The 20675-nt window shown below is 36.6% G+C and overlaps 3 protein-coding genes across 3 annotated transcripts; all 3 read right to left on the reverse strand.

Annotated features, from left to right (window-relative positions):
- Window positions 1-760: 760 nt before the first annotated feature.
- LOC128855504 (glutamate--cysteine ligase regulatory subunit) lies at window positions 761-3037 on the reverse strand. The gene has a single exon (XM_054090459.1). It carries the CDS (start codon window positions 2763-2765, stop codon window positions 1932-1934), a length of 834 nt encoding a protein of 277 aa, XP_053946434.1. The 5' UTR covers window positions 2766-3037; the 3' UTR covers window positions 761-1931.
- Window positions 3038-7518: 4481 nt separating this feature from the next.
- LOC128855505 (wolframin) lies at window positions 7519-10792 on the reverse strand. The gene is made up of 4 exons (XM_054090461.1): window positions 10625-10792; window positions 10465-10563; window positions 8747-10395; window positions 7519-8666 (listed from the first exon to the last, which is right to left on the reverse strand). Exons 1-4 carry the CDS (start codon window positions 10686-10688, stop codon window positions 7734-7736), a joined length of 2745 nt encoding a protein of 914 aa, XP_053946436.1. The 5' UTR covers window positions 10689-10792; the 3' UTR covers window positions 7519-7733.
- A 3748-nt stretch (window positions 10793-14540) lies between these two features.
- LOC128859878 (putative gustatory receptor 98a) lies at window positions 14541-19364 on the reverse strand. The gene is made up of 4 exons (XM_054097011.1): window positions 18509-19364; window positions 18374-18450; window positions 14612-14770; window positions 14541-14552 (listed from the first exon to the last, which is right to left on the reverse strand). The coding sequence occupies exons 1-3, from the start codon at window positions 19362-19364 to the stop codon at window positions 14675-14677; spliced, it is 1029 nt and encodes a 342-aa protein (XP_053952986.1). The 3' UTR covers window positions 14541-14552; window positions 14612-14674.
- Between the last annotated feature and the right edge of the window lie 1311 nt (window positions 19365-20675).

Consider the following 20675-nt stretch of genomic DNA (forward strand, 5'->3'; position numbering starts at 1 on the left):
GTTAATTACTTGCAATTTTGGTTGTTTAATTCCGTTCATTTGCATTTTTGATGTTGAAAATGTCAACAATGTCGAAAATATCGATAAAATCACAGAAATAAACAAAGATGGCCGGCATGCTAGTAATCGTGGCATCGCCCAGGAGCTAAAGATCGGTCATAAAACAGGTGTAACTTGTGAGCACACGGGTCTGGCCAGACTTTTTGGCTTTGGACGTGAATTTAACATATTTCTATTATACCTAACGACTTCAACTTCCAGGTAGCTTGCTAAAATTAAAATTTCTATCTATTAATGGTTTTAAAAAAGGTGTCCAACGGTGTCTAATGGATTTCTTTGTCCCCAAACTAATATATTTCACGAGTATATATACATATAATTGGCGCATACACCCTTTTTTGGATGTTTGGCTGATCTCCTCCTCCTATTTGTGGTGTGCGTCTTAATGTTGTTCCACAAATGGAGGACCCTACAGTTTCAAGCCGACTCCGAACGGCAGATATTTTTTTTTTTTTCAATGAGAAGCTTTTTCATTCCATACCGAAATATATAATTCCTGTTATTGATGTGCGGATGAAAAAAAAAAATAAAAAAAAATCATTTTACGTTTGATAGCGGAAAACTTTACGTTTGGGGCCGTCGGTCTGTCGCCTACTGCTGCTCGTAGCGCACATTTGCGAGTAGCAAATAGATAAGAGTTATTTCTAATCTGTTTGTAGTTTTTTTTTTTGTAATTAATTTATTTTTAACTAAAAAAATGTTTTATTGTGAAATTGCAGCGAATCATGTAATTACATTACAAGTTAGAAACATACAATATAAATACAGTAAAATCGTACCTACACACATACATATAGTGCATGCAGGCGCATAGCTTACAGCTGTCTCATATTTGTTATTATTTATATTGGATAGTTTTTATTTTTAGGTTACAATTCAAACTTAAAACAAAATATAAAATATTAATAAAATTGCAATTTTCCTACTTGTGGCATTTTCAACGATAAAAAATCATAGGTGTCTGAATCTTTCTTATTACTATAAATACACATGCACATATATTACTGGTTTTAAATGATAAATGAGGAAACTATATTGTTTTTTTATTACACATTACTCATCGATTCAATCACAACGGACTGGCACTTATTGAAGTATCTATGCATGTTCCCATCCGTGGCAGCCATTTAAAATCTAAACTTCTTGATTTTCGTTTTATTATTACTGTAGCAAAGTTGTAGTTTAAAAATCAATCGTCAATCGGGCGTTCTTTCATAATAATTTGTAAATTAGCAAAATTTATTTTTTTAGTTGTTTTTGTTTTCTTTTGATTTTGTTGCCGATTTTTTGCAGTTCATATATATACATTTGTTAAACATCTCATATTTTGAGTTAGATTTGCAGGCCTATATAAACGCAGGCTGCTTGAACGTATTGCCTCAATATAGCTTTAATTACATTAAATACTTCTCATATATTATCTGTGCTAACTGTTGTTAAAATCAACAATTTTGTCGGTTTTTGCATACCCGCAATAAAAGTACAAAAGGTAATATTTAAATATAAATTAGACAATAGTATATAACAATATATATGTAAGTACATTGTTAGGGTTCGCATGTCACTCCTTCCGCATAAGTTCAGATGTACTATGTTTTCTTGTGTCGCTAATGATAATTTGCAATAATGATAAAGATGATAAAGCTTAGCACGCTGAGCCCAATAAGGCAATCAATTCCCTTTACTAAATTTTTGATGCCCCATAATATTATCGGGTGCAGCCAATATAAAAAGTTTGGCTGAGCCTTTTCACCACCAATGCAGTCACTATCACGGAAACATTCGTCCTACATATGAGCATCACACACACAAATAACGTATACTATTGCCCTCCACCTGCGTCAATTTCTATTCTGCATAAATTACTGCAATTAAACCCTTTCAATTTTGTCCGTTTGATTTTGTTTGCTAGCGCCGAGAATGTAGCCTTTTGCGGTGATTACACCGCGACAGCGTACATGTACTTGATAGCGCAATGCCCAATCAACCTGGTAGCCGGGTACGATAAACTGTTCATCGGGCAGTAATACTTCGGGATCGCTATGTGTCAGCAGCTGTATATCATGTTTAGTGCAGTAGTCTTTCAGAGCCGGTGGTACTACACAACATGATTCTAAATTTATTTGCGCTATGGTCGGCTTAACTTTGGCAGCAGCATACAGTCGTTGCAGTTGTTCAATATCCAAATCAGCTATACCCAATTGCGTTATTTGTTTTTGTTCGGCAAATTGTTCCAGTGATGACCAGAGCGCTTTCAGCTGATCTGCATTTTCATTTGGGTTTGCATCTGTTTTGCTAAGTTCATTACTATGGTTTTGTGAAACATCGTCTTCAACTTTCGCATGATACGCAAGCACTACGTTGTCCACGTGCTGTACCTTTAGTATCTGCAGCAATGTTCTTATCGCTTGGTCAATATACTCACTAGAATTTTTATTTAAAAATATTTTTGCACCGATACTGATTTCTGAGCGCTCGTTTTCGGTTAGCTTCTGATTTAATTCTTCTGTCGCTCGCAGCACACGACCATCGGCTTCGATTAATTCCACTTGTGCAGCCGCACCTTGGCATTGCAAGGTCAATCGTAAGCCGTAAAGGATCTCCTCGGTCGATTTTCCACCTAATTGATTGTTCAAATTAAGAATATTTCCCGTACTAATAATGACATTGTGAAATTTGTCATTTGAAGTAATTGCTGGAATCATTGTCACCACTGGCTGTGTAATCTACGAATAATTAAATGAGTCCGTGAATATGTATTGTATAAGCGGTATGCGAGTGCCTGCTTGTGCTTTGATGCTCTAAGTACGCTTCGTTAATTGGTCTATAGTTTGCCACACGCGTTTTTGCTTTTTATACGCGATTCAATCGTTGATTTGATATGACAATGTGAATAACAAAATACAACAGCCGCACGCAAAACTTTTCAATTTATCTTCGTACAGCAAATGACAAAATAAAATGAACGTACAGCAATGACAAGCAGAACTGTCAAAGTCATCATGTACTAAAAAGCTCTATTTCATGTAGGTCTGTTCAAAAACGGAGTATCTGGTTTTGTCTTTCATAATAACTGTTTCGTACTATTTTAATAGTAACTCTTATTTTGGTCGCTTGGACCAATCGTTTATTCTTGACATATGCATTTCAAATATATGTATATAATTTGCTGGTCACGGGTTATTCTAACTTAATGAACGAGAAAAAATTAGGTGCGATTTGATTCGTGGGACGGCACTGAAGATTTGTCAAGTATTTCATTTGAACGCCTTCTGTTAAGGGGACCGTCTAGTTTAACACTTTCAAAAAATTAATTTTTTTTCTACATTTTTCGAAAGTATATGTATGTAGAAATATTGTGTTTAAATTTCAGAGAGTTCGGAACAGTGTAAATATATTTTTTTCTTACCTGAACATCACTACCTAGAAGCGCTTGCCTGAGCGCGCAGACACTTTAAACGCGTTTTTCTCAAAACAACGTTTTAAAAACGGTTCCAAGGAGTTTACAAAAACTGTTAGACCGATTCTTTTGAAATTTAAACCACATAATCTACACATACTAAACGCGGTAGTCCACGTATAAAATATTAAAATTTTGCATTGTTACTAATTGTTTATTTAAAAAAACAGCGAAAAAAAGTGCTTTTTTCAATTTTTGTCCGCCATTTTGATATTTTTCGATAAATATTGATTTTTATAGGTGGATTAACTAGTATTTGTTATACTGAATCTAACCCATTTTGATTTTTTTGTTTCAGACTAGGCGCTCCCGAGATCTGCTTGGTACCGTTTTGCACTTCGATTTAAGGGGTTACGCCACTCTAGCTACTGTAAAAAAAGCAGTTTTTTAAGGATTTTTTTTACATTGAAAGAAAGGTGCTAGGAAAAAACTTTTTAACACGGTTTAAATTTGAAATAGTCGTGTCAGAGACGTCAGAGGCGCTCGCGCAAAAGTGCGAAATATTTGAGATAAACATTTTCTTCACGCATAGGACTTTTTGTTTTATATTCTAAAGAGTTTAAAGCATCTTTTAAGCAAAAAAAAAAAATTTCGATATTTTGAAAATCCTAGAGTGGCCTAACCCCTTAAGGCGTTTACGCGCGGCCACCATTTTGTACATTAAAATCCAATAAAATGAATAAAAAAATTTTTTTTACACAATTTAAGACTTTATTTATTATATCTAACAATATCTATATCTGTATCTTTCGTTACATACTCAAAAATAATTCCCAAAAATAGCTTTGTTTTAGCGCATGATCTGGACGGTCCCCTTAAGCATACAGTTAATTGATTTACACTGTTGTCAGCATTGAAAGTTTGTTTTTCTAAATAACGAGTGCGTTTTTGTAAAATTTCTTTCAAATTTAAACTTCACACTTAAAATGAAAGCAAAAGGGCCAATTTTTAAATATTGTAAGGTTATGTTACCTTAATATGTCATAAAATGAAAACACACGTGTAAACGCTACGATTGCTTTATTTCAACTGAAAAAATTATGTATGCAAAGAATAACGAATGGCAAATATAAATGGGTTGATATGGATCTTACAAATATTATATAATAGTTCTCCTTTTTTGCTATAATTTAAATGGCGTGATGAAAATCCACAAAATGCCAGGGTATTCCACTTGTTTTATTTCTTTATCATAAACCTGTACTCGTCTGTTCCTTTATTACGGCAGTTTTTTTTTGTATGTACCGTTACTACGGTAGTTCCTTTACCCATTTGCATAATTTACACGTTCACACTCTTGGTTGATTTTAATTTTACTTCATAGGTCTGCGCGACCTGCTTATCGAGGAGCCATTTTGTGACTGTTACATATGTATGTATTTCTAGGGGCAAGACGAATCGATGGATACTTGATGGATAGAACTTTTCTTTTATCATACAAGTATATGAATGATTTTTAGTACTTTTTAATCGCAATGAAATATAAAAGTAGTTTTGCAAAGAGGCAATGTATTGTGGTGGCGGTGAAGATGATCAATGTACTATAGCATCAGAATTTGCTAACGTACAATAACCGGAAAAAGACATATCAGCTTAGATTAATTTAAAAATTTGTGCGTTGTCCAAAAACATTAGCATAAATTTGCCTTTACTGAAATTTTTGGTTGTCAAATTTTCCGTTTTATCGTTCATGGATAAACAGCAAACTTCAAACCGGCGCAAGGTCAAAAGTACACAAAATACCAGATTCTACAAAAAATTGATTTTTTTTGTTTCCAAAAAGTTAAGTCGTATGCCTTCATATCGCATGTTTTCGTGGTGAATACTTTTTGCTGGCTAAAGTTTCTCCAGGGTCCAGCCGGACATCGAGACAAATGAAAATATTGAACTCGTGGCTACAAGTTTGAACCGTAATTTGCATCAATCTATTGTGCATGAAATATTTAGGAAGGATCTTAGATTTCACCCCTAAGCCTAACGATTACAATTTTTGTACAAATAACCCACTATCTTTTGGAGTTATGAAGCTCATATTAATTGCCGTTATTGGTCATCTGAAGAGCAGAACCATTGAACAAAATTACAATGAACAGAAACCACTAATAAAACATCAAAAGTCACTTCACAGTCCCAAAGTGACGTTTTGATGTGCATTGTCAGCAGTGGAATTTTTTTGAAATTCGAGGACAAGCAATTTCTGTGCGGCGTATACTGAACGATTATTTCAATAATAATTGTTTTGGGGGTTATTATTGGTTGTTATTTTCATATATTGTAGCGCTAGTGGTTCATTAGATGGGTTGGTATTTTGTTCGACTCAGCCCAGCCAATTTTCAGAATTTGCATCTACTTCAGAAAAATCTTGACTTCGATTGGAATTCTTACTGCTCTATATTTAGTCAACCGAACTTCGTCGACTGTTTAATTTTCTGAGGGACCAACATCGCTCAGACACTAATTAGTTTAAATTGTTGGCGCAAAAGTCCTACATTTGCTGTTTATATCGAATGTCTAAAGGTAATTTGAGGTTTATGAGCAACGTTTAAAAAAAATACCACCAAAGCGATCCCAATTTTTAGCCGTCTAAGGACTGTCATTTCAGCACTACTCTTCAAAAATTATGGTTTGGCTTAATTTTGAAATTCCCAAAATCAGTCGATTCAATGTTATTGTTGTTGTTAAGGCAGTAACTTTGTCCTCTCAGTGTAGTGTAATCACCGGTCGTCTTCGTCTAGCTCATCTAAGCCTAGGAAACTTTCTGTTTCGACAGGTTGGGTCCAGAGGGAGAGGGGTGTAAGATGAGTGGGTTTGATGGAGCGTGAGGAAAGGTGGTTAGTGTCGTGCGGGGTGCCTTCACATGCCGAAAATATGTTTAGTATGTCGGGGTTTAGTATTCTGGATAAGTAGGAGTTTAACCTGCTACAGTATCCAGAACGTAATTGTGCAATCATTCTCATGACAGCCGGTTCTATGTTACCGGAATGACTCGAGTTTTTCCCGAGCAGGGGCTGCCGCCCCAGTAAACTTGCTCTGTCTAGTGTACCGTACCCCACCCCCAGTCTATCGTCGATTCCATGTCGATGTTGTTGTTGTTGTAGCAGTATCTTCGCCCTGTCAGTGTAGTGTAATCACCATGTCGATCGTCGTGGTTGCCAGTCCTTGTGGATGGTTTTTCTGCCCACTTACACCCTTACCAAATAGATCAATTGAACTCAAAAAGGTATAAGTGTACCATCCTTTTCAAGATGTTCCTTAATTTTAACATAAAATGCAATCAAATATATGTATTCTGAAAATTTGAGTAAGTAATTTTGATGTTTCGTTCAGATTATGAAACTCGCCTAATTCTTTCTTTTCTTTTTTAATATTTATGTGCGCATATTTTTAACTAAATGATAAGTTGTAAGTGCATTTAAATTTTTTTTTTGTACTACTGCTATCACCTTATCTGAATTCGCTTTGCCCCCATCGTTACGTACGCTCCCACGACAGTCGGTTTTACGTTACCGGCCAAGGACTTGTCACTACAGCACCATAACCCAAACATATATGGGGAATGTTTATGCTGCTACAACACCAAGCAGATACTCGCTCACATACGAGGGCCGTTTGAAAAGTTCGTCAAAGTCAAAGAGATGGCACTACTGGCGCGTATTGAGGTAATATTCAGTTAGTAGCATCTATTGGAAGAACGCACACCAAGTTTCAGTTGTGTTTTTCATTCGTTTCAATCGATGAAGTTGGGGGATTTTCCTTTTGGAGGGGCGAAGTGTATAAGCCGAAAAGGAAACTATGTAGAAAAATAAAAAAGGTAGTTATGTAGTTTTTATTTTTGCACGGACTTTTCAAACGACCCTCGCTTTCACGTTACGTGACTAGGCATGGACCAAATAACAATTTTTTTACTAAACAATCTAAACAGAAAAGCTGCGATTTTCTTTCTATTGTTTTTGTAATGATTTTTCCAAAATTATACACAACTTTCTAGTGATTAAATACATTATTTTCTTTAAATGTATATTGTATATGGTATATATAATTTGTTTATTTTAAATTTTACAGTACATCAATATTTGTGTTCTGGTACATTTCATTTGTCATGGTAGTTAGGTGAGAAAAGCCTAAACATTATTTAAAGATGAAAAGACGTTACGTATTATGATACATACATATACTTGTATGTATGTATGCACGTACAACATGCGATGTGAAATTATTTGAATGTTATAAGTGGATTCAACAATACGTTCAACAGGTATTTAATGCCGCGCCTCAGATCGCGCATTCGTGCGTTTAAGGGCGACTTTCGTTCCACGCTTACCGATTTCAGCGTTTCGTCCCCACAAACCAAACATTTAACAGCCAATAACTGTATGCGTGCATGTGAAGCACCCAAAATATAATCTTCGCGTGCCCGCACGTTATTATCCAATAGCAGTCGACTATTTTGCAGCGTGCCATAGAATTGAAGCCGATCTCCCGACATTAAGGAACGTGTAAAGTTGCCAAATTTGTGGCTAGCTTGTAGGACAATATTAGTGCTCTTGCTAAGCAAACCTTGCGTTGGCATACGCACACGTATTTCATATTCATATGAGTTCCAATGGTGCAACGAGCACGCACTTTGCAGTTCACTGTGCTGAAGTAAACGTTGCATATCAACGCAATGAGGTTCCTTCTCTTGATCGTCGCACTGAAATTGATCGCTTAGGCGTGTACCATAAAAGCAGCGTACCAAACGACTTAACCACATTGGCAAATATTTATTTATATACTCGGCGCGCACATTGGACACACGACTGATTTGCACTTTAGTTACACTGCCCGTCCATACAACGGCCATGCCCTCCAAGTGGGCGCATCGTAGTTGTGTCTTGATTTTATTGTGTTCTTCATTTGCTGGTTGGCCACAAAGTGCGTAGAAACGTTGCCAACTCAGCGGGCCCGAGATGTGTGGTATGTGATCATCTTCATGACTACGGATAGCATCTGTGCCTTCTACTACGTTTTGGCTGTTATCCACGCTATCAATTATAGATGCATGTTTATCGAGTGATACTATATTGGCAAAGCGCGGTGAGTCCTTGAAATTTGCAGTCATGTAGGGAAATGTAAGTATGCAAGCAGCCATAATGCAAACAATCACCTGGGAAAAACCGATATATATATATACATATACATATGTATTTTTGTTATTTGTATTAGTGAAGCAATAGTTTGAATTACCTGAACAACGGTTACGTATTTCTGTGTAGTGCGATTCAATGCCAAAAAGCAAGATACAAGCAAAGCGAGTATGGCCGCTGCAACTGTGCTGCCTAAACGTATACCCTGGTCGGTGAAGCCCATCCAATCAATAGCCACAAATACAGGAATCAACAACGAAACCAATCCAAATAAAGGCAAGAAGAGCAAAATGCCTGCCAAACCTAGCGTTGCTCTTACCATGCCGAACATTGTGGCGCTTTGTGAAGTTGTGATACACAATTGTAGCCAACTCAATGTAACGCAATGCGGGATAAGATGTGTGTAGATGCCACACCAATTACTGCGAGAAGCTAGATGGACCAAAAACCCCGGAATGAGCAGATACAATGCAGTGCGGCAATTTAGGCAGAACTCAATGCCATTGCCAATGACAAAGGAATAAAAGGTAGGTACTTTGAGATCCAAAAAACGCCAACCTGTTGCAACTACATCATCCATTTCATATGGATATTTGGCGAGCACGTTCACACCAAAGGAAACTAGCACAATCCAGTCAGGAAATCTACGGCCTGATGAATACATGAACGATATAAGCGATGCAAAAACAAAAATGCATGATGCAATAGTTAATTCAGAATGTGGCAGCCAACCGTTAGCTATCAGCGGCGATACTATTAAGTTTCCTATGAATGCGCAAAAGAAATACAAATAGGGCTTAAGGTTATTCTTTAAAAATAGATTTTCCGAAAGGTCCGCCTCGACGTTGTGATCCCCGTAGCTTAGAAACAGGCCGGACCAAATTCGAAAATCGACAAAATCTTGCTTTGTTTTAAGCATTTTGCATGTAGAGCAAATCATAATAGCTAAGCAGAGATAGTAAAATATCACTGGTATGAGTACCGTAAGATTTCCACTTGACATTAGCCAGTACAAAACAAAGAGTAAGCCCATGCGTACACTAGGCGGTATGGTAGTTGGAAACGCAGCTATAAAATTCACCAAACGGTGATAAAGTATAGTACAGAATAGTATTGGATGGAATAGCAGCCTATGAAAGCATGGCACATGATCCAATGTCGTTGGGTGAGGCACAGACAGTGTTAGGTCGTCATTTACTGCAGGCATACGCCCTGCTGCGTAATTGATTGCGGCAGATACCAAATTTTCTTCCGTTATAACACGAACTGAAGATGGTGACGACTCTTTTGAGTGCGAAGCCACACGCCGTCTACGATTCCTTTGTCGATGGGGTTGAGGCAAGTTCACATGCCCGTTACCAATAGTTGCAGCGTCTGTGAGTGGCGCATGCCGATCATACGCATATTCATCTTCGGTGTCTTCTTCTGATGTTGATACTGAATAACCTTGACGGCGTCGTTTCTTTTGAAGATTATAAATCTCGCGCATTTTACGCTCTAGTTGACGAGGTGTTATATGTTCACCACCATTGGCTAAGCAGGAGAATAGTTCACGTGCGGCCTTGCGAGCTGCACGCTCACCGGGTGTCATTGATAAACAACAACGTACCTCAGATTCATTTTCGGTGGTGATGCCACAACCTTCGTCGTAGCATTGTCGTAGCAGCTTAGTGGCGTCTTCGTGGCCTTGCTGTGCTGCGCAAAGCAACCAGTGTATTGCTTGTTGACTTGACGAAGATTCATTTTGTTCTATACAAAAACGCATATAGTGAAAATTTATAATTAGTCATGATAGTCATAATTTCATATAAAACATACCGATTGTTTTGTCCAGCAATTGCTTGGCCAAATCATACTGCACCTCAGAACAACCCTCCGCAGCTATATGATACTTCAAATTGTTTAATGAAGTGCGATCTAATTAAAATAACGTCGAGACATAAATTTACAATATTAATTACAAAAATATATTACCTACCTTCCAAGTTCCACTTTCTTCGAGTTGTACTACCAGATGGCTGATTTTTAGCCCAGTTCGCCATCTTTTTATTGTTTTTTCATAAACGATGCATTTGAGAAGTTCGCCCGATTGCAACTATTTGTTTGAAAAATTCCAGCAGCTGTTTTAAACAACCAAACTTCTCTTACTCTTTGCACATGCCACATTCACAATAGCACTAAAACTTTTCAAGCATGAGCGAGTGCAAGATTGCCCAAATTGAAGCGAAAATCGGAGATTAAGATTGCTTTGCATAGATGAGAACACTACGCTCACACATTTTTACTAATCAATTTACAATCCTCTCATTGTCTTTATCACCGTTCAAGAATGATAGCATAAAAGATTGCGCCTTCCGAATTCGCTGTGAGCTTAGGCTCCGAGATTTTACAAGCAAACGCAAGGGAAATTATTTGTTTGTGAAGGGCGAGAATAGGCGAAAGAAATATAAATCATAAAAATAACCACAAGGCATTTATTTTTCATTACTTGTTTAGTTTTCAATTGAATTTTAATAAACACTTAATTTCTCCTCCTTTTGTATGTTATGTTCGTTTGTTTTGTACTGGAGCGGAGTCAGACTTGTCGAAATTCCGAAAAATAAAGTAACGGTTTTCGGACGGTTGTTGTTGTAGCAGCATAAACATTCCCCATACATATATATGGGGAATGCTGCTGAAGTATCAGTCCTTCGCGGAACATAAATCCAGGTCGTTCCGGTCATGTAGAACCGACTGTCGTGGAAAAAAATTTTTAGAGGTGGTCAATGTGGCAGACCGTTAATCAGCTCTGAGCGAATTTAACAGAATCGGTTGATGGGCTTGTATTAGAGATATACGAATGCCACACCACTAAAACAAGCTAAATTTTGTTAAAAATATCCCAATTGACGTGGCAGCCAAAGTTCTTCTCAACATTTTTTTCCACCATAGCTATCAAGCAAATTGCTTGTGTGCTTTTGTCGTTCACCAGTCGAAATTCGAAATATTGTACTTACAAAAACAAAATACCTTCCTAGGAGCAAAAGTAGCAGCATGCCCAACGGGAAGGCCACTTTGCCGCCAATCATTCTAAAAGGTTCCTTAATACATTAAAAACTTATTCATTCATAAAGCCAATCTCATATTTTTTAAAGCAAAGCTCGTTCCAAGGCGAATATAATAAAGGTGGTATCGGTAAATCAGCTGATTTGATTGTCTTTTTCGCCGTATCCTTGTGTCTGTCAGCCCAGAATGAAACAAGATGAATTAAATCTTTGTTTTATATTTCGCCAATGCTTTCTTTGACAATCAAACGTATAAAACATTCTTGTTGGTCTAGTGCCACCACCTTTAATGGATGTGCCTTGGCTTGTTCATTCATAAACATCTGCTGAAATAAAAATGTTTATCTTAGTTTTAATTTCATTGAAAATATAAAGGCTATGAAAAAAAAATTGATTTGTGGGTTCGGCATACTCTAGTTCACTATGGAAAAAATATCTAACAAATCCATTAATTTTCCTATTTTTGCCCACTTCTTACATGCAGCCGTACCACTGTGTATAAGAGCAAACTCATCTCTATAAGTCGTCGCAATAATTTTCCTTCCTTTTCTTTCATGCTTCTTCTTCTTACTTCTAATGGATACGTGACCGGCAAAATTTAAACTTAGAGTTCCGTTTCCTTTCTCCCAATACGCGTTGTGCAATTTGTTAGTTTTGGGAAAAATTTAGAAAGCGTACGCTGTTTTTACAAAATAAGCTTCATCCATAAAAAACAATTTGGAGCAGTATTCCTTTCTACACACCCTGAGGCTCAAAAATGGCATGAACATCTGCAGCAAAATATTTCAAGAAGGCATTCATAAATAAATGGGACCAGCGGACTACCGAAGATAAAAACGTTGACGACTTCCCCGGACGAGGAAAAAAAAGCTCTCCAAAGTAAGATCAGAAGATTAGTGATTTATTTGGAGCAAAGTGGAACTTATCGTTGCGTGAAGCTGAATCAGTTTCAAGGAAAAGTGGTGTTAATATATCCAAAGACACGATTCGAGAACGTGTGAAGACCTCAAATTCCGGAACACATTGAAAAAAGACCTGCATGGGCTAAGGAACATTCCGAACGGAATTGGGTAAACGTAATTTTCACGGTTCAATCTTCCTTCTGGGCGAATAGTTGCATACGACGATCCTGATGTACTGCTGATATTCGACAACTTCAACGACCTGTTAAGCATCCAGTTAAGGTTCAAGTTTTGGACTGTTTCTCCGAAAGAGTTTACCGCCAATTTCAAGACAGTTTTGATGAAAAAAAGTTAACAAAAAGTATTATTACCGCCAGCTGCGAAGATGTTTGAAAAAACTAGTCAATGTTGGATTTTACAAGATGACAATGAACCCAAGCATCCCAGCCAAAGGTTTATAGAGTGGAAACAGCGAAATGGGGTTGAAATTTTGGTTTGTCAATCTGATGCTAACCCTATTAAAAATGTTTGGGCAATAGTTAAACACAAACTCGAAGGAAAACAAATATGGACGCTCAAATAGTTATCAAGGTGAATTCGGCTGGTTTGAAGCCTATTAACTCCACAACTTTCGCAGATATGTATTATTAAAAAGTATGACTCGAAGAGGTGCATCCATTATAGCTAGTAGTGGTGGCTCTAGATTTTATTCAATATATTATATATAAGTTAACAAATAACACTTAATATAGGATATTTCATAAGTTTATAATCAACCCTCGCTATCGCGTGCTTCATAAGTTAAAAAACAGCCCTCGCAATTGCGACATTACATAAGTTGTATCAGCGCGCTATAGCTGCAATGGTCAGCGACGGTAACCGGACACTTTTGTTTTGCTGCAAGAGTTTCCGTTATCGCCAAAGATTTTGCTGAGTCGGCTTGCCGACCATGACATTGTGGCGTGATGCGAGTTTTGGCTTAGCTTAAGTGAAATATTCTGTGTATTAAGAAATTAGTTTAGAATACAGCGCTTTAATAAATATTCACTCCGGCACTTGGCCGTTAAATAATTTGTTTTATTGTCTGAGCCCGAGGCCAGCAATAAGAGGCACAGTTCGCCTCTCAACCTAATCTTCACCCGCAACAGGACTGGAGAATATTAATTTATATATACAATTGGCGCGTACACCCTTTTTGGGTGTTCAGCCAAGTTCCTCCTCCTATTTGTGTCGTGCATCTTGATGTTTCAAGCCGACTCCGAAAGACAGATATTTTTTATGAGGAGCGTTTTCATGGGAGAAATACACTCGGCGGTTTGCCATTGCCTGTTGAGGGGCGACCACTATTAGAAAAAGCTTTTTCTGCATTTTGGTGTTTCACGGAAATTTGAACCTACGGACCTACGAACTCCGAATGTTAAGCACGCACCAACGCAACGCTCTTGACTACGGCGGGCGCCGTATTAGAATCGAATTGGTCAAATAGTTTCTAAGTTATAGCGATAACGCTGCTAATAGATAATAATGGTTTGGATTCTGGTATACAAAATAATGTTTGTTCGAGATTGTAACTCTGCATTATTTCATACTTATAGCTTAATAAAAAAATGTAATAATACTTTCTTATTTCGTTATTTGGTTACGACCCCAATGCTCGTACAAAATACACAGGCCAGCTGTTACTAGGCCCTGCAAATTTATATTTGGATAAAAACACAAGTGAGTGTTCCAAAAGTAAACGATTTCTTAATTATTTTTGTTGTACATATACACATACATACTTATAAATACATATATTTGCACAATGCGCTAACGAAAAATATTCGAAGTTGCTGTAGTGCAGTTTTTGGGGACTTATCCAGGATATGTGAAATATTTCGATCTTATTAGAAATTATTACTCAAACGGACATACGAAATTGTATAAGTATTACAATATACATAGTTATGGTAAATATATACTGAAATATAAATTCATAGGTTAAAAGGCTTTACTTTTCCAGGAAGGCACTTTACTCACTTTGCCAAGAGTTCCAATATTGACTGTAACAAAGTGGCCCGCCTCAAATGAAATTGGCTCGTGTCATAGCTGCATTGAAATTCGATTCAAATGTCTCATAAGGAGCAGATTTCGTCGATCTTTTAAGATATTTCTAAAACTAGACCGCAATTTTCTGTCCTGAAAAAAAAATGCTAGTTAAATGTTTTTTCCATACTAATATTTTATTGCCGTCGGCTGGTTGCTTTATAAAAACGCTATAAAATTCAATGCTCTTCAATTATTTTGTATTATTAAAAAGAGTAAACCTTTCGATTGGTTTGCAAAATATAACTTTACTAAAATTGCTGCCTCGGTTGGTCTTGCAGTAGCTCTCTTGCCAAATCAAAGTTTCAAAACTATGTTGGCGAGTTTTGACTCGTTTCTTACGAAAGGCTCGGCTGATATTCCTCTTAAGAGTGTATATCAGAAGAACAGAGTCTAATCGCCTTCGGCAATAGCAAACCATAGAGTATATTTCGGCTTCCTCATAAAATAGGCTGACATTCGAAGGCGGCATATAACTGTAGGTCCCTCCATTTGTGAAAAAAATTTAGGCGGGCACCACAAAGAGGAGCTGCAGCTCGGACAAGTGTAAGCGCCTCCTTTATATGTATATAAAGGGCGATCAGATTGGATGTACTTTTTTAGGGATTTTTGACAAAACACGCACGACTACTGTCAAACTAAATACAGTGCACTCGCGGTAACTCGAATAGCCGCTAAGTCGAACGACGTGCTAACTCGAACACATTTTTTTCCCTATTGACTAGTTTGTAACTCGAACAATATTAAAGCGCTATAACTCGAACAAAAAAACAAATTTATTTGTACACACATTCTTTTCAAACATGTACATTTTGTACATAGATACATATGTAATAGTATATGTATATAAATTATATGTATACTAGTGTATTGTCCATATGAATATTTCGGCGTTAATATCCCGTTAGTTTTCTGGGAACAACATCTTGCATTGACCAAATTGCTTTAAATTTGTCATTTGTAGTATATCAGTGCACGTGAGTAATGGATCGTAAAAGGTTGAAGTGTTTAACATTAAAAGAGAGGGCTGAAGTCCTTAACAAAATTAAACGTGGACGTAGTGTTACTTCTCTAGCGAAGGAATATGGGGTAGCCAAGTCCACCATAAGTCTTATAAAAAAGAAAGATAAGGCAATTTATGGCTTGCACTAACGCTACCGGCAACCATAAGCTTAAACTTCTCGTTATTGACAAAGCAAGAAATCCTCGTGTTTTCAAAAATTTTAACTCTCCGGTGGAGTACAAAAATTCCAAATCAGCCTGGATGACTTCGGCGATTTTCAAAGACTGGTTTCATAATTCGTTCGTGCCGCAGGTAAATTCCAGATTCATTAAAACAATTTTTTTAACCAAGTTAAATGACTTTAATATTTAGGTAAGAAAATATTTGAAAGATGGGGGACTACCTGAGAAGGCTCTTCTTCTAATTGATAATGCCCCATCACATCCCAACGAAATCGAATTAAAGTCCGAGGATGGTTTAATTTTAACTATGTTTATGCCGCCGAATGTGACACCATTGATCCAGCCAATGGACCAAAATGTAATTCGTATAACGAAACTATACTACAGAAATTTTCTACTGGCTTCCATTTTCAACAATCGATCGAAAAATCGATATCGATGACTGTTTTTTTAACATAGCACACTCAATTGATAAGTCGAACAAATTCGATAAATCGAACAGCGCCTGTTTTAATTAGTTCGAGTTATCGCGAGTGCACTGTACATATTGTTTTCAGTATTCATTGACATTTCATCACGGAAAGACTTACGTCCCAACAACATTTACAAATCCTCCAATTGTATTGCAAAATATAACTTTACTAAAATTGCTGCCTCGGTTGGTCTTGCAGTAGCTCTCTTGCCAAACCAAATTTTCAAAACTATGTTGGCGAGTTTTGACTCGTTTATCGTATATCAGTAGAACAGAGTCTAATCGCCTTCGGCAATAGCAAACCATAGAGTATATTTCGGCTTCCTCATAAAATAGGCTGACATTCGAAGGCGGCATATAACTGTAGGTCCCTCCATTTTGTGAAAAACATTTAGGCGGGCACCACAAAGAGGAGCAGCAGCTCGGACAAAAACCGAGAAAAGGGGTTTAAGCGCCTATTATCAGGTCAGTCCATAAGTTCGTGCGTATTTCATAATTTCACTTTTGTGCCTAATCGTTGGGAAGACATTGTTAATAATGAAGGAAAATATATTAATAAATACTTTAAACATCTTTTTTATTCATTTTAAAACCACCTTTAAAAAACGCACGAACTTATGGACTGACCTGATATATATGTATATAAAGGGCGATCAGATTGGAGGTTTTTTGACAGAACACGCACGACTACTGTCAAACTAAATGCATAATTTGTTCAGTATTCATTGATATTTCATCACAGAACGACTTACGTCTCAACAATGTTTACAAGTCGTGCAATTGTGTTACGACAATCGATTCTCTGTGAAAAGTGTTCATCGCTGCTCAGGCCAATTTATGTTGTTCAGCCCACTCTTGGCTTAATGGCTATGTCAATACGCAAAATTACTGTATTTGGGCTGAAGATTTCTTCAAAGGCGAGCCTGGAGCCAATGTAACATTGAATGGCGAACGCTATCGCTCCATGATAAACGACTTTTTGAAGCCCGTGACCTCCACAATATTTAGTTCCATAAAGACGTCATTTCGATGAGCAATTAATCTCTCGTCTGGACTGAAGTCCTCCAGCAAGTCATTTACAATTGGTGTTAACGGACGGCCGAATTACGGTGTAGTTGAGGCCAATATTTGAAAGGGACTATCTTTAAAAAATAAATGTCATGAATGGTTCTACGCAAAAATAATAAAGATTGTAAAGATTGAATTTTCTTTGTACGACAATTATTTTGCAGCTGCAGTATACAAACAAACAAGCGCTTAAAGTTAAAAATAAAGATTTATTTAGTAGAAAAGTTATTAAAACAAAGTTGGATGATTAATTTTGTGCCACCTTGTGCCTAACTTTTAAATATTTTGAAGTATTATTCAAGTATATAGCGATTCAAATCATTAAGGGGCATATACAGTTAGAATTTTCAAAAAATCGATTTTTTTTATTTTTTCTTAATGTACATATATTTAAGAATACACACAGAAAATTTAATATCGTTCCGGTGAATATTTTCGAAGTTACACGCAAATTTGAAAAGGCGTTTTAGACTGCTTGAAAACTGATTTTCAATCTTTAAAGGCGTTTTTCTCAAAATGGTTTTTTCAAAGTCGGTGACCAACATTACTCGAAAACAGCTAAACCGATTGTCTCAAATTTTAACATGAGCTTCTTCGTTTTAGTAATTAATCGAAGATTTTTTTTCACCGATAAATATTTTTTTATAAACAATTTGGTCAAAAATCGAGTTTTTTTTTGAGAAACCGCCATTTTGTCAAAAAAAAATGTATTTTGCTTATTCCTTATATTAATTACCAATAGATTTAACATTACATTAATGAAATGAAATCTGTTTGGCTTTTTTAACTTCAGAGAATCCAGTTCAGACCGCAAAACGTCTTTTTGAGAGAAGCTCCCGGAGATCAGCTGTAGCTCCTTTCCAAATAAATATTTTTCACTTAAAATATTGTACTTAACGTGAAATATCTGTGTGTATCCAAATTTCATGTGATTTTAACAGGAACCAGCCGACGTCCCACCTTTTACTTACCCATCGTTCACATACGGAACAAAGAAGACACGCAATCGTTAAAGTGAATATTTTCACTGCCCATAAAACTATTAGATCTTGCAATATTATGTTATGAGTACATAAATTCATTATTACGATAGAAATAAAACTTACAATATCGAATTCTCGCCGTTGTTCCTAGTTCGGTGTTCAAAAAGGCCCAATATGCTAACAAGGTCAGGTCTATAAGCTGTTTTGCAAATATTCCTGGTGAACTCCATTCAAAGTAGTTGGTTAGCACTTGCACATTTTCCCAAAGCAAAGCATGCAAGTCTTGCAGAGCGACAAAACCCATCAAACATTCTTGACGTTGGGCTCTAGTTGCGAATTGCATCATCTCCAATAATCTGCATTGAAGGCGTGCTGCTCGGCACACATCGAATATCATCACCATGAATACAACAATGAAAAACATAAATTCGAACATTTTCACTTTCAACACAAGCTCCGCGTACATGCTGAGCAATAAATCCACGTTGGGTGGGAACGTCACCACCACAAAACAGAGTATTAAAATCATATTGATTGTAAAGTGAATCTGCAATAGCCTGATGTAGAACTTAAGCCTGGAACAATCGAACTGTATGGCAAACTTTTCCAATAACAATATTCGCATTTGCTCAAATTTATTGAAGATTTTATGATACATTTCTACCTTCCAAGAGCTCTCCAAGTACACAATTAGTTGGACCATTACTAAAGTGCTAAAGCCAAGACTCTCCAACACGATTGTAAAAATGTCGTCGCTGTTGTAAATTGATTCTCTCACATTTTTCAAGTGTCCATGGATTAGATAGACGACGAGTGAAAATATAGCAGTGATATGTAAACTCATCGTTGTTAATTTTCGGCAGGACAGGTCCTGCTTGCTGACAGATGGACTTAAACAGCAAACAATACCCATTAAAATCATTACACGCTGAAAGGATTGCAGCGATGTTCTGAAGATTGTCTCTTCAAATTGGGACATATGTGACGTTCTTGGTTAGAAACTTAATACAGTTATTGAGCTAAAGTAGAAGACAATTATTTTTCTGCATTTATGCAGTAACTGAATCTACTGGCTCTACTACCAACATTTACATACATATTTTAGTACATACATACGTATTCACATACACATGCGAGTACTCGTAATTGCACTTATATAATTAATTCTTGCAAGTATCTAAATCTATATACCTTAAATGTAATTACTTAAAAGCGCATTTGTATGACCTACATACATACAGTGAAGGACATACATACAGTGAAGGACTTAAGTTTTCATACAGCAGCATATTTTCTTATTTTCCAGAAGGTATACAATAATTGAAAAAATTGCTGATGTATAATAGTTTTTTTCTGAATTCAGAAATTCATAAAAATTAAATTATTTCACTTGCTTTATAGCAAAAAAATTAACAGAACAACAAAAAAAGCGGTATGACAAAAGTCTACAAACAGTTCAATTAACTTAAAAAAAAGATTATTCGTTTTAAAACTAGCTTTTTTGAAAACGTTTAGTATTTAGTAGATTCACCATCATTATTAATCACAGCGTCGTGGCATTGATCCAACTATTTGGGTAAGCTCTACCCGCGTTATTTGGTTCCATGCCTCCATCGGCTCTTTCTTGATCGATTTTGCGTCAGTTATTATATATATAATATAAATATATATACATATACATTGGGTATAGAAATAAGTTTCCGTCCTTTCTTAGCCAAAGTTACGAATTATTTAAACAAATAATACATGATGTTCCCGCCCCTTCTTAATAATTCATTCACAATTCACATGATAATACATATTTGAAATATGTGCCAATCGAAGCTACAACTTTACTCCATCTCTCAGGCAGCATACGGATGCTCTCGTAAGACGTGAACCGCTCTCCAATAAGTGCTGACTGCATGGATCGGAACAGATGGTAATCCGAAGGCGCAATGTCTGGGGAATACGGCGGGTGGGGCAAGATTTTTCAATTTATTGAGAGCTCGATTCAAAGTCATTAGCTACAGTCAGTAACGAACGCCAGTGACGGTTTCAGATGGCTTAAAGAGTTCATAATACCTGACACAGATCCCCACAACATAACCTTTGAAGTGTGAATATTTTTTTGCTGTCGATAGGCTTGGTTCTCCTGACAGGCTCCATTTTTTTCGACGCTTAGGGTTGTCATAATAGATCCATTTTTCATCGCCAGTGACTACGCGATGCATAAAACCTTTTATTTTCTGCCTTTCAAAAAGCATCTCAGTAACGAACGCCAGTGATGGTTTCAGATGGTTTAAAGAGT

Source organism: Anastrepha ludens, chromosome 2 (assembly GCF_028408465.1).
Source record: "Anastrepha ludens isolate Willacy chromosome 2, idAnaLude1.1, whole genome shotgun sequence".
In the NCBI taxonomy this organism is placed as follows: Eukaryota; Metazoa; Arthropoda; class Insecta; order Diptera; family Tephritidae; genus Anastrepha; species Anastrepha ludens.

What these genes read in the sequence shown, in the direction of transcription:
- LOC128859878 (XM_054097011.1), bottom strand. Translation starts at nt 19,364, where the DNA reads ATGTCCCAATTTGAAGAGACAATCTTCAGAACATCGCTGCAATCCTTT. An exon ending in AACGGCGAGAATTCGATATT is followed by an intron (nt 18,451 to 18,508) that starts GTAAGTTTTATT and finishes TAATATTGCAAG; the next exon opens with ATCTAATAGTTTTATGGGCA. An exon ending in GTTCCGTATGTGAACGATGG is followed by an intron (nt 14,771 to 18,373) that starts GTAAGTAAAAGG and finishes TTTTTTTTTCAG; the next exon opens with GACAGAAAATTGCGGTCTAG.
- LOC128855505 (XM_054090461.1), bottom strand. Translation starts at nt 10,688, where the DNA reads ATGGCGAACTGGGCTAAAAATCAGCCATCTGGTAGTACAACTCGAAGA. An exon ending in AAGAAAGTGGAACTTGGAAG is followed by an intron (nt 10,564 to 10,624) that starts GTAGGTAATATA and finishes TATTTTAATTAG; the next exon opens with ATCGCACTTCATTAAACAAT. An exon ending in ATTGCTGGACAAAACAATCG is followed by an intron (nt 10,396 to 10,464) that starts GTATGTTTTATA and finishes GTTTTTGTATAG; the next exon opens with AACAAAATGAATCTTCGTCA.
- LOC128855504 (XM_054090459.1), bottom strand. Translation starts at nt 2,765, where the DNA reads ATGATTCCAGCAATTACTTCAAATGACAAATTTCACAATGTCATTATT.